A 12,679-nucleotide genomic window follows, 5' to 3' on the forward strand; every position below is an offset into this window, starting at 1 on the left:
AAATCTGGCAAGCAATTTGACAATGACAACTTCATAGACTACTTAAAATAGCTGTAACAGACGTGTGCGTTCCGATTTAGTATTATTTCTTTAACGGAATAATTACTAATTTTCACATTATTTTGCCATTCCGTATTTCTTTAACGGAATAATTACTAATTTTCACATTATTTTGCCATTCCTTTTTTTTTTAACGGAATAATTACTAATTTTCACATTATTTTGCCAAGATAAATTAATAAAATCACAATGCGTTTGGAACGCATCCGTCATTAATGTAAGTTTGGAACGCACCTGTCATTAACGTCACGTCATTGTCAAGTTGTCAGGTAGGAACAATTTGTATGGGAAAAAAGAATCACTGTTTTCTAATTATCATCACAATATTTACGTGTTTTTACACTGCCTAAACCTTCTGCGGTCTAATACAAACATTTCAATACCAAAATTACGTAAATCGGTCCAGCCGTTCTCGAGTTTATAGGTAACTAACAAACGCATTTCATTTTTATATATATAGATTATTATTATTATTTCCTTTATTTATCTTCCTTCTTAAGTTAGGTTTTGTACAATATGAGTATAAAAGTAAAATAAAAATAACACTTACAAAACAATATAAAACATATAAACACATTATAAAAAACCTAACCTAGGGTGCCGCCAGCAGCGGGGCAGGGCCCAAGCTGCCGGTGGTTAGGGCTGCAGAGAGAGGAACCGTCGGACTATCCGCGCCGTGTCCAAGATCACCGCCTTCTGCATCTGGCCCTTGATCCAGCCACCTAGCGAGAGTCTCTTAAGATGTTGGTCGAGACTCTTCGCTATGAGACCGTTCGCTGAAACGACTATCGGAACAATGATCGTTGAATCAACATCCCACATGGCGGTTATCTCGTGAGCCAAGTCTAGGTACTTACTGGACTTGTCCTTCTCGGCTTTCACGAGATTCTCATCATGGGGGATGGTGATGTCAACGAGCACTGCCCGGCGTTGCAGTCGATCTATTATCACAATGTCAGGCTTATTGGCTACAATAGTCCTGTCAGTGATAATAGATCGATCCCAATAGAGCGTGGCACGACCATTTTCAAGAACTGGCGCAGGTAAGTACTTGTAGTACGGTACTTCGCGGTCCACAAGGCCGTATTGAAGAGCAAGTTGCTGGTGAATAATCCTGGCTACGAGATTATGTCTGTGCAAGTACTCGCCGTTAGCAAGATGAGAACAACCGGAAATGATATGCCTGAGTGACTCTCCGGGACGGCTATTACGGACTATTATTATTATTATTATTTGACCCGCCTCGGGGCGGGATTTGCCCGCCATGTCGCCGGACCCGGTGCCCGAACCCGACCTGGCACCGGAGACGCCGCGGGTTGATTCCGGTAACGACGGCGGGGACTTCGCGAGTCAGAGCGAGAGTGAGCCTGCCAATGAGCAACTGAGGAGGTCTTTGGAAGAGGCGATTACGCAGTATCGCTCCACAAACAATCCTAGGCCACGATTACCACGTCTGCCTATGAATAGACGCAATCTAGCGTTAATGGGAGCCTTAAACGCTTTACTAGAGCCATTTATACGGACTAGTAAAGATCTAGATGATACACACTCGATCATGTATTGCGGAGCCATCGCGGCGTGCCGTGTTGCTCGAGTCAAGTTTCCGGACGCTGACCGTGCAACTAGGACCGTCGGAGGTGTTCCTGCATGGCAAGTACGGATCGAGCGTCGTATCAACTCGTTTAGGACTCTCATTGCAAAGCTGATCTGCTTCAGAGGGGTAATAATCGCCCCCGAGTAATGCGCTTTGTGAACCAGGCGTTCGCGGGGACGGACATCAGGCCCCGCGACTATTTGGCCAATGTCACAGAGCGCATCGACTTCCTGAAGCAGAAAGTCTATGCATGGGCAAGCCGTATTCGCCGCTACAGAAAGCGTGTGGACCGATTCCAGCAGAATCGTCTTTTTCAAAGCGACCAAAGGAAAGTATACCGGAGGTGGGAGGAAACCGACCCTCGTGTGTCTGACGTGCGGCTGCCGGATGCTACTGCCATGTCTGATTTCTGGCGTAGCATCTGGTCGGTGCCCGTCGAACACACGGAGGGTGAGTGGATGACCGTTGTCGAACGCGAGTGCGAGAACATCGAACCTATGGGGGCTATCACCATCAGCCCCGACGACGTAAGTTGTGCTACCCGTACGGCCCAGAACTGGAAAAGTCCTGGACCGGACGGATTGCACAACTTCTGGCTAAAATGGTTTCGATGCTCGCACTCGCGTTTGGCAACGCAATTTCAACAAGCCCTCGATCTTGGTTCTCTCCCACCTTCCCTAACAACTGGTGTTACTTTCCTGCTCTACAAGTCCGGTAGTACCACGGAAGCAAAAAACTACAGACCCATCACGTGCTTGCCTACACTCTACAAGCTCCTTACATCCATTTTGAGAGCAAAAATTAACGCGCATATTGTCGCTAACAACATTCTGGCCCCCGCTCAAAATGGATGTAGGGTTGGGTCCCGTGGTACTAAAGAGCTCCTCCTCATAGACATGACCATTTGCCAACAAGTTCGGCGGAACAAGGGGGCCATCTCGGCCGCTTGGATTGACTATAAGAAGGACTCATTCATGGCTGAGAAGGGTATTGGAGCTGTATAAACTTGATGCAGCTTTAATATCCTTCCTGGCTGCATGTATGAGGCAGTGGACCACAGTCCTTCGTCAACCAGGAGGCAGGGATGACCCCACTGGCCCGCAGGACTTCATAAGGATTGAGCGAGGAATATTCCAGGGTGACAGTCTGAGTCCATTATGGTTCTGCCTAGCTCTGAATCCCCTCAGCACCCTGCTGAAGGATTCTGGGCTAGGTTGCCGGCTTCGGAGAGAGGGTGAAGTCATCTCTCACCTTCTGTACATGGACGATCTCAAACTATTTGCACCGAACACCCAAGACCTGATGGTGCTATTGAAAACCACAGAAGTTTTCAGTACCGCCATCAGAATGGAGTTTGGTGTCGATAAGTGTGCGGTTATGCATGTACAGCGGGGGGAGGTTGTAAATTCAGAAAATTTACAACTTTCTGAGACGATGTCGTTCAGATCTATCTCTGAATCAGAAACCTATAAGTACCTTGGTATGTCACAGTCGTTGGGTATTGAGGATGTTGGCATTAGACGGTCGGTGAAGGAGCGCTTTTTCAGTCGGCTCACAAAAGTCCTTAACAGTCTTTTGTCAGGAGGCAATAAAGTGCGCGCCTTTAACGCCTGGGTAATGCCTCTACTCACATACTCCTTTGGCATACTAAGGTGGACCCAGACCGAGCTGGACGCCCTGGATCGGAGGGTCCGATCACTGCTTACCACACACCGTATGTTACACCCGCGCTCGTCTGTTATGAGATTGTACATCCCACGGAAGTGCGGAGGTCGAGGCTTCCTAAATGCCAAAAATCTCCACAACCGTGAGGTGTACAATCTCAGGAATTACTTCCTTAACAACGAGTGTGGGATGCATCGTGATGTGGTGGCAGTGGACGGAAACCTCACGCCGCTCTCCTTGGCGAAACAGAACTGGCGCAAACCTGTGGTACTAAGTACTGCGGACCGCAAGGCGGTATGGGAGAGCAAGCAGCTACACGGGCGGTTCTACAAGGCCCTCACGGGACCCGATGTAGATCTGCTCGCATCGGTGAACTGGTTACGATTTGGGGACCTCTTCGGAGAAACCGAGGGTTTTGCCTGTGCAATTGCGGACGAAGTTATGATGACGAACAACTACCGGAAATATATCCTGAAGGACGGTACGGTCGACATTTGTCGGGCATGCCGCCGTCCCGGAGAGTCACTCAGGCATATCATTTCCGGTTGTTCTCATCTAGCTAACGGCGAGTACTTGCACAGACATAATCTCGTAGCCAGGATTATTCACCAGCAACTTGCTCTTCAATACGGCCTTGTGGACCGCGAAGTACCGTATTACAAGTACTTACCTGCGCCAGTTCTCGAAAATGGTCGTGCCACGCTCTATTGGGATCGATCTATTATCACTGACAGGACTATTGTAGCCAATAAGCCTGACATTGTGATAATAGATCGACTGCAACGCCGGGCCGTGCTCGTTGACATCACCATCCCCCATGATGAGAATCTCGTGAAAGCCGAGAAGGACAAGTCCAGTAAGTACCTAGACTTGGCTCACGAGATAACCGCCATGTGGGATGTTGATTCAACGATCATTGTTCCGATAGTCGTTTCAGCGAACGGTCTCATAGCGAAGAGTCTCGACCACCATCTTAAGAGACTCTCGCTAGGTGGATGGATCAAGGGCCAGATGCAGAAGGCGGTGATCTTGGACACGGCGCGGATAGTCCGACGGTTCCTCTCTCTGCAGCCCTAACCACCGGCAGCTTGGGCCCTGCCCCGCTGCTGGCGGCACCCTAGGTTAGGTTTTTTATAATGTGTTTATATGTTTTATATTGTTTTGTAAGTGTTATTTTTATTTTACTTTTATACTCATATTGTACAAAACCTAACTTAAGAAAGAAGATAAATAAAGGATATAATATTATAAAAAAGCCTAGCCTAAGAATCAAAATGAATAAAGAAAATAATAATAATAATAAAGTTTTTTGTTTGAAAGCTGAGTTAGTCAGGAGTGTTCTTAGCCATGTTTCATGAAAATCGATCCACTATATCGCGGTCGGGGGTTTTTTCAAAATTTTAATTTTGTAGTTAGGTTATATATGATGGGCACTTGATCAATTGTTTTTTTTTTATTAAATGATTTTATTTGTATTTTCTGTTTTAATTAAGTATAATTTTATGTTGACGATATTTTAGTGAAAGCCTTTAAGTAAGTATTTTATAATTGTGTGAAATACTGTTTTTTTCTCAAAGAAATAAATAAATCTATCTATCTATCTATTGTATCCAAATTACCAGGCTGCAAAAGACTAATTGTACGGTCAGCCAAGAAAGTCGTTTAACACTTTTCGACTCTATTTTTGAAACACATGTCGAAAAGTGGTAAACCACTTTTATGGCTGACTGTACCTAGGTCACTCTCCCATGGCTTATCATTGCTATTAATTACTTATACTCGTATGTGACATTATCTGGGTAAAGGGACCTTATTGCCGATGGCGCTTACGACGTTATGAGCAATGTTCGTATACAAATATGACGCCGCGGGACGTAAGCGCCATGACAATAAGGTCCCTTTACCCAGATAACGTCTCATATCTATTATATTATATATGTTTTATAAACTGTTTCTAATAATAATCTGCTGGGAAGTAATTTTAGAAGTAGAAAATACTAAGGAATATTCATCAATTCCGTTTTCGTCAGTAGGTATTGAAGTAATAAACAACTCGTGTTCTTAAACTGTCCGTTAAATGTCAAAATTAACTGACCCTATCCATGCCCTTTATTGTACGTAGTAACAATTAAACATATCGAGTAAAATCAAAATCAATTTTAAATAAGAAAATTCATTACCATATTAAGAAAAGGGCGTATTTCCGGTCATATCCAGTTCACCGTCGGAACATTTCAACTCGAAAATTGTCGGCCTAAATGACATCCTTAAAGAATTATAGAACCGTTGACAGGTCCATTTCATCGTTCGAAACAATAAAAGGTGAGACGGTAACCTTCGGAGCAAATTAAAGGAAGTCCTATTCGAAATGAAAAAATATGAACTTGTTTTCATTTTAATCTGTGCTCTCGGAACTCTTTCCCTTCGTATATTTACGGAAATGTACGATTATGTCATGCTATTTCAGTCAGTCACAGTACAATACGTACGGACACTGTCTGAACTAGCAGGAAAAATACGAAGTTTTTCGAGAAGACACGACTGAAAACTAAAGTGCAAACATCTGTATCAAACTACAAGGATTTTTAACGCGCATAGAAATTAGAAATGAATCAGTGACTTTTATAGGTATATCATAGAGATTAAAATGTTGTTATCTGTTCAGCATGTAACTTTTAATCCAATAATTATGTTCTACTAGATTTCAGCGGCTTCGCTCGCGTTAGAAAGAGACAAAAAGCCCTTCAACTATCCCCACTTAAAAAATCACGTCAATTCGTCGCTCCGTTTTGCCGTGAAAAACGGACAAACAAACAGACATACACATTTTCCCATTTAACTATGTGTAATATTAGTATCGATAAGAAGAAGAGACAAAAAGAAGTTTATTTTAAGATTTATGGTTTTGTTCGGTTCTAAAGCTCAACTTGCATATCCATCTTGCAATGTATGGATAGGAAGTATTTCAAAATTTGCACCTATTTTAAGTAAATTCAAGGTAGGTACAGTAATGTCATCATCGTGTTTTATTTAAATTCGAATAGGTACCCATGAGTCAAGTTGTTGACGACATTGCCCTATAATTATAAGGTAAATAACACGAAATATCAATTTTCTTTCCTGACAGTGCAGAGTTACAGTTATGGGCAAGTAATTGGTTTACTGCTGTGATTCCGGTACCTTTATAGGCCACATTTTGAGTTTCCTTATAGTTTTTAATGGCCGTCCTGTTTTTTAACGATAAATCAATTTGTTGTACTTGTTATTTATTGAAATTTTATAACGGATGTAATACTGTAGACCAATATGGTTAATTTAATCAGCCTCAGAACATTTTCGAGTTGCAAAATTTTCAGGCACTTTAGCTAAGTTTTGGTCAAGACTCGAGGTACTTTTATGGATAAAACGTATGACAAACTTTTTATTCGGAGGCGAGGCATCAACATTTAGAACTTAAAAATATCATAAGTCTCTTTATAATGACTTGGGCTATTCAAACTGTAGGCGCAGTAAAGGACTTGTTCCTTTCAACACTATCTTCAATTAATCAGTTGCTGTGGCTACTCGTAAGTTTCAAGGAAATTACCGAACGACATCGCGTGATCTTATCTTACAGTATAGGGAAGGATTGACATTTCATCAGGTTAACGTTTCATCAGCATGTAATCTGATTCGTAAGGAAGCAACGCATAGGAAACCAACAAGATTATATCCTTCATGACAGTTTGTCTTCGGAGTTCGGGTCCATAGTTTGTCTTCTCAGTTTTTTTGAAAAAAAACTTATACTTAAAGAAAGTTTAGTTTGCTACGACCTTCGAAAGAATGGATAAAATAGAGGTATAATATGTTATAACGACGGAAAAGGAAACGAACGAACGGAGACGGAGACGGATAAGCGCTGGTGGCTCAGCGGTACGAGCGTGCGACTTTCAATCCGGAGGTCGCGGGTTCGAACCCCGGCTCGTACCAATGAGTTTTTCGGAACTTATGTGTGAAAAATCATTTGATATTAAATTTGCCAGTCGCTTTTCGGTGAAAGAAAACATCGTGAGGAAACCGGACTAATTTCAATAAGACCTAGTTACCCTTCGGGGTGGAAGGTCAGTTGGCAGTCGCTTTCGTAAAACTAGTACTTATGCTTATGCCTAATATTGGGATTAGTTGTCAAAGCGGACCCCAGGCTCCCATGAGCCGCGGCCAATGATGGTGAGCCGAGCCGCAAGGAGGATGATGACGAGCGACGGAAAAGGAACTTGAAAGTGACTTACCAGCTGAACGGTGGTGAGATGCTTCTTCCACCAGAGATATTTCTGCATGTGTGGTCCCATCGCGGAGAACATATAGTAAGCATACATGATGACGTGGACCATGTTGTTGACGATATTGGAGAACGTGCCGTGGCCACCTAGAAATAGAAAGAAGTGGGGTTAGTGACATGAGTGGATAGAGACAAAAGGGAAGGCTGTAGTTAAACTTCCGTTAGACATATTTTAAATAGTGAATTAACATACTGTATTAAAGCGGAAAATAATCTATCATATTTTTTCGGACCCATTTGCATATTTATTTCATTAATTTTTAAAAAACGGCTATTGCGATGTCGATGAAATTTACAATATTAGGCGCATATGAAAAATACTATTTGGGCAAGATAATGTTTGTATGCATAACGTCTTGCTTGAAGACAACATGTTTAATTTGAAGACTTACTTATCTGTTTGGCAGATGATAAATAAAATAAATATTAAATAAATATAATAAGACATTCTTACATAGATTGACTAAGTCCTACGGTAAGCTCAAGAAGGCTTGTGTTGCAGGTACTCAGACAACGATATATATAATATACAAATACTTATTATATACATAGAAAACATCAATGACTCGGGAACAAAATATCTGTGCTCATCACACAAATAAATGCGAATTCGAACCCGGGACCGAGGCGTAGCAGGCAGGATCACTACACGCTATGTCTTCGTTGTATACAACGATACAAAGTGATGGTGGAATTTAGACATAATCGCAGACGATGATCTATTGTTTGTAAAATGCTTCATTCAGAGTAGGAAGTACTTAAAAAGCATATTACTAATAATGACTCAATACAAATAAAGTTTACAACTGGATCGCAACTGGTGCAGCATTGCAACAGAGGAAAATGAGTATTAGTCATCCATTTCCTTAACAAATCTGTTGCTGTTATGGCTGTTTTGTCATGATAAGATGCAATTTGACACTCTTTTTAAGCACTACTACTACTACTACTAAACCAACGGATGTAAGTACTATGTTATTGAATTCTTTCTAATAGCGCATGTTTTCCATGGGAGAGTCATCCCGGATTGAATATTTGAGACATTTTTATTTTTATTATAAAATGACTAGCCAAAGGCAAAGACTTGGCCTACAATGGAGTGAGCTCGCCTAGACGATGCCTGTTCACCCTTGATTTGAAGATTTGCGGGGTTATGAGCTCGGAAATATAGCCTCCGGCAAGGAATTCCACTCCTTGGCAGTACGCATAAGAAAAGAAGAAGCAAAGCGCTTCGTGCGAATTCGCGGAATATCTACCAAGAAAGGATAGAAACCGGCCGTGCGTCTAAGAGTCCGATGGTAGAATGGGGACGGTGGAATAAGCTCGTGTAGCTCTTGAGCACACTCCCCGAAGTGCAACCTGTAAAACATCGACAGACTGGCGACTATCCGCCGATGAGCCAAAGACTGTATTAAGATATTTATTTTTTATTTTTAACATACCAGCGATGAATTGGACGAGCACCCACGCCTCTAAGGGGTAAGGGAGTGGACGTGGTACAGATGGAGCCAGGAGACGTGGCCCTACTTCCAAAACACGAAATATCATACCCTGAATGTGCATTTTTAGTCTCCTTACAACATTTTTACTTGGCGGAATTTTACACCGGTATAAACTTCTGGGTATTTTTGATTACGGTTCGTTACAACCAAATTTTATAATACCATGTTCTTAGAATGTCGTAATGTTAAAACGGATTAGTCGTAAAATGTTTAAAATTACAAAAATACCAATTTTCAGTACATCAAAATGCCAAAATAACATTGGCCGATTACACCTAATAACCGAAATTTATTAGTTTCATAATAACCAAAATTCAAAATGATACTTTCTCAAAATATCTAAAATTTTATTTACAGTGTGCATTATATTCTTGCACTGTGTTTTATTATTCATTTTGTTAATTAATGCTAACTATTTATGAAAAACTGTAAAAAAATACAGTTTTCATGGATACTGCATTTTAGGCATTTTGAGGAAGTGAAGTTTTGGTTTTAAGTTAATTTGACTTTTAGACATTTTGAGAATACGGTAATTTGAGAAGTAGGTTTAAGTCATTTCGAGTTTTAGACATTATGAGACTAATCTGTTTTGGTATTGCGACGTTTTAGGAATATGGTATTATAAAATTTGGTTGTAATGAACCGTAATCATATTTTTGACATACCAGCGATGAATTTGACGAGCACCCACGCCTCGAAAGGGGTGAGGGAGTGGTGGTACAGATGGAGCCACGAGACTTGTCCCTTCTTCTTCCGCAGCACGAAGAATATCGTGTCCGCGAACTCGGACAGTTTGGAGAAGTAGTACACCCAGCATAGATGCAGCATCTGTGGGGAGACATAAAGAAGTGAGTTCGAGAGAATCGAGAGCCTTTTGTTAGGAACACGCTTTATTTTCGGAGTAGGTAGGTAGGACCATTCCATCATGAAATAGTTTGCCGTTGTCCCGTGCAAACTCAATTTTTTGTAAAATGGCTGATGTAAAAGGATCTGTATCTAAGGCAATGTGAAGAATTTTGCAACGAAAACTGATCGCGTACTTTAAACATTGAAAAAAAAAATCGCAACACACGAAATTTAATGCGTTTGTACATATTGCATGCTCGTTTATCGTGTAATTGCCGATCCCTTATTGGCTTACACAACCATGAAAAACGCTGCTACCTGACACTCTTTAATAAATAGTCTAAAATAGCCTTAAAAATAGGGCAGGGGAGTGTAAGAGGACCCTTTTTGCATTTATCATTAACTGCATTGCAACTATTACAAAATTTGCATAATCCTTTAGCTAGCTAAATGGTACCTAATAAACGAAAATATGCTAATTCTACTATTTCTTGCACCTTTCAAATATGATGCTAAATGAAAAGTAAAAATCTATTCAATCGTTACGAAATATAAAAATTTGGGAAGAGAAAACTAAAACTATCACTTTTTTGAACAAAAAAAAACTGGATTTAAAGTAAAAAACAGAAAGGATTTTCGAAAATGTCGATAATGATGAAACAGGTTCTTTACGCAAATGATTGCGAATAATCAATGAGTTAAATTTCACTTTTCATCGGAAGACATGTGACATTGCGGCTGAAACAGGTTTGGTGGCATCCATAAATTTCGTAATATAACGATTTCGGCGGAATCCCACTAGTCTATACAAATTATTTATGATAGCACGTTGCTCAAATGAAATAAGTTATTTGTTTTACAAGGAAGCATCCATAGAGCTATAGTTACTAATGATATAAAACTATGAAAACGGATTATATCGCGTATAATTAAATTAATAAACAATACAATACATCCCGACGTTTCGAACTCTTTACGGCGTTCGTGGTCAACACCCGTTAACTGTGACTGAGGAAAATTACAATGTGGGTAGTTTCTATAAAAAGTTTTATTTCAAGCATAGAGTGCTTAATATGATTGAATAAATTAAATGAAATACCTGTCATACTAATACCTGAGAAGCACAAGATTACAGTATTTTCCAGAATGTGGAATCTTGAGCGTTGCGAGGGTTTCAAGGTATATAGGCATTTAAAAGTGAAATCTACCAGCGACGACGACGATTTTTTAAGTATAGATACTATAGATAGTTGAAGAGATGAAGAGTGACATAGGCTACTTTTTGCCTGTTTCTAACGCCCCACTTCCCTAAAATGGAGGGTGGAATTTTGAATGGAGCATTCCGCAATTTTTGAATTTAACAGAAGCTAGTTCTAAATAAACAAAAAAAAAACATAAAATCTTGACGTTTAAAAAACAACATTTGCACCGTGAAGGCTGTCAAAATCGTTGCTACGTTATCTTGGATTTTTTAAAAAGGTCTCTCTATGGCACTGGTCCCATCGCGAGCTAGTAAGCTATGAGCTATCGGCTACAAAAACGAACAAAAGATAAGCACTCCCGTGCAAATAAAAGAGACACGGTGATTTTGATAGCTCACCGCTGGGCGAGTAGCTATAAACATCGCCGTGTCTCTTTTATTTGCACGGGAGTGATTATCTTTTCTTCGTTTTTATAGCTGATAGCTCATAGCTTACTAGCTCGCGGTGAGACCAGTGCCTAAGACCGGAAACGGTGCAGCAACGTTCAAAGGTCGTATTGGTCCGGAAATACAGTAATTTGTATGGTAGCCGGTTCCAACGTGAAGCCTGCAACCTCGATTCTCAGAAAGCTTTCTCTGTGCGTGAACTTGACAGGAAAACACGTGATTCCTCTAAGTTCTGTTAATCTACTAATTTATGTTAATAATATTGAAAGTGTTTGTTTAGCAAACCATAAAACGAAACATTTTTTACCCCTGAATCGTGTACCTACATTTTGTTTAAAATAACAGTTAAAATTTATTTGACTATGGAAAGTGACTTCTACCTGCCAAAAATTATTATACGAATCAAATATATGCGAAAAAAGTTTCTGCAAGACAATAGTGTACCGAGTGTAGTGTGTGTGTGTAATAGTGTGTCTATCTAATGTATGGAATCCAGTGATCAACATTTTGTTTGACTTTTAAAAACCGGTGAAGTCAGAATTGAACAAACGTAGTGACACTGTGAGTGTAGTGTGTTTGGACAGACCATCGAGTGTGAATGCGACCAGTGGTAACGCTGAAAGTGAACGCAGCCGACCAGTCCGTGAGCATGATGCATGCAACTGCGTCGAAATATCGGGAGCTCGACAAAAATCAAAAAGGTAATCACGGTCTATATCCCGGTCAATATAAGTCTAATGAAAATAACCGTGAATCATTCAAAACTCTTAATAGTGTACCGGACAAGATATATGTATGTTGGCAGTGACTTTGATAGCGCTGTCTCTGCAAGGGTTAAGAAAGCGTCGTGATGTCATCGAACCGATGTTTGACGTTTAAAATGACATGAGGCTGTCAATATCGTTTCCAACATAATTATTTTGGTGTTTTTCGTTCAGCTTATTCCTTTTATAGTGCGTTCTGTTTTTCCAAAAGCAATGCGCTTTTTACATTTTTAATTGAAACGTAAGAGCATAAAAATCAACTTTACCACCCAGCACCACCAC

The 12,679-nt window shown here is 40.6% G+C and overlaps 1 protein-coding gene across 3 annotated transcripts in view; it reads right to left on the reverse strand.

Annotated features, from left to right (window-relative positions):
* The window catches only part of LOC125226153 (elongation of very long chain fatty acids protein 7-like), a 96,368-nt gene that overhangs the window by 15,932 nt on the left and 67,757 nt on the right, over positions 1-12,679 (reverse strand). For all 3 annotated transcript variants that reach the window (XM_048130052.1, XM_048130051.1, XM_048130050.1), the window contains 2 exons: positions 9,805-9,967; positions 7,588-7,724 (listed from right to left, as the gene is read on the reverse strand). In XM_048130052.1, the coding sequence (XP_047986009.1) occupies positions 7,588-7,724; positions 9,805-9,967 (300 nt within the window). The remainder of the gene's footprint in view (positions 1-7,587; positions 7,725-9,804; positions 9,968-12,679) is intronic.

Source organism: Leguminivora glycinivorella, chromosome 5 (assembly GCF_023078275.1).
Source record: "Leguminivora glycinivorella isolate SPB_JAAS2020 chromosome 5, LegGlyc_1.1, whole genome shotgun sequence".
Lineage (NCBI taxonomy): Eukaryota > Metazoa > Arthropoda > Insecta > Lepidoptera > Tortricidae > Leguminivora > Leguminivora glycinivorella.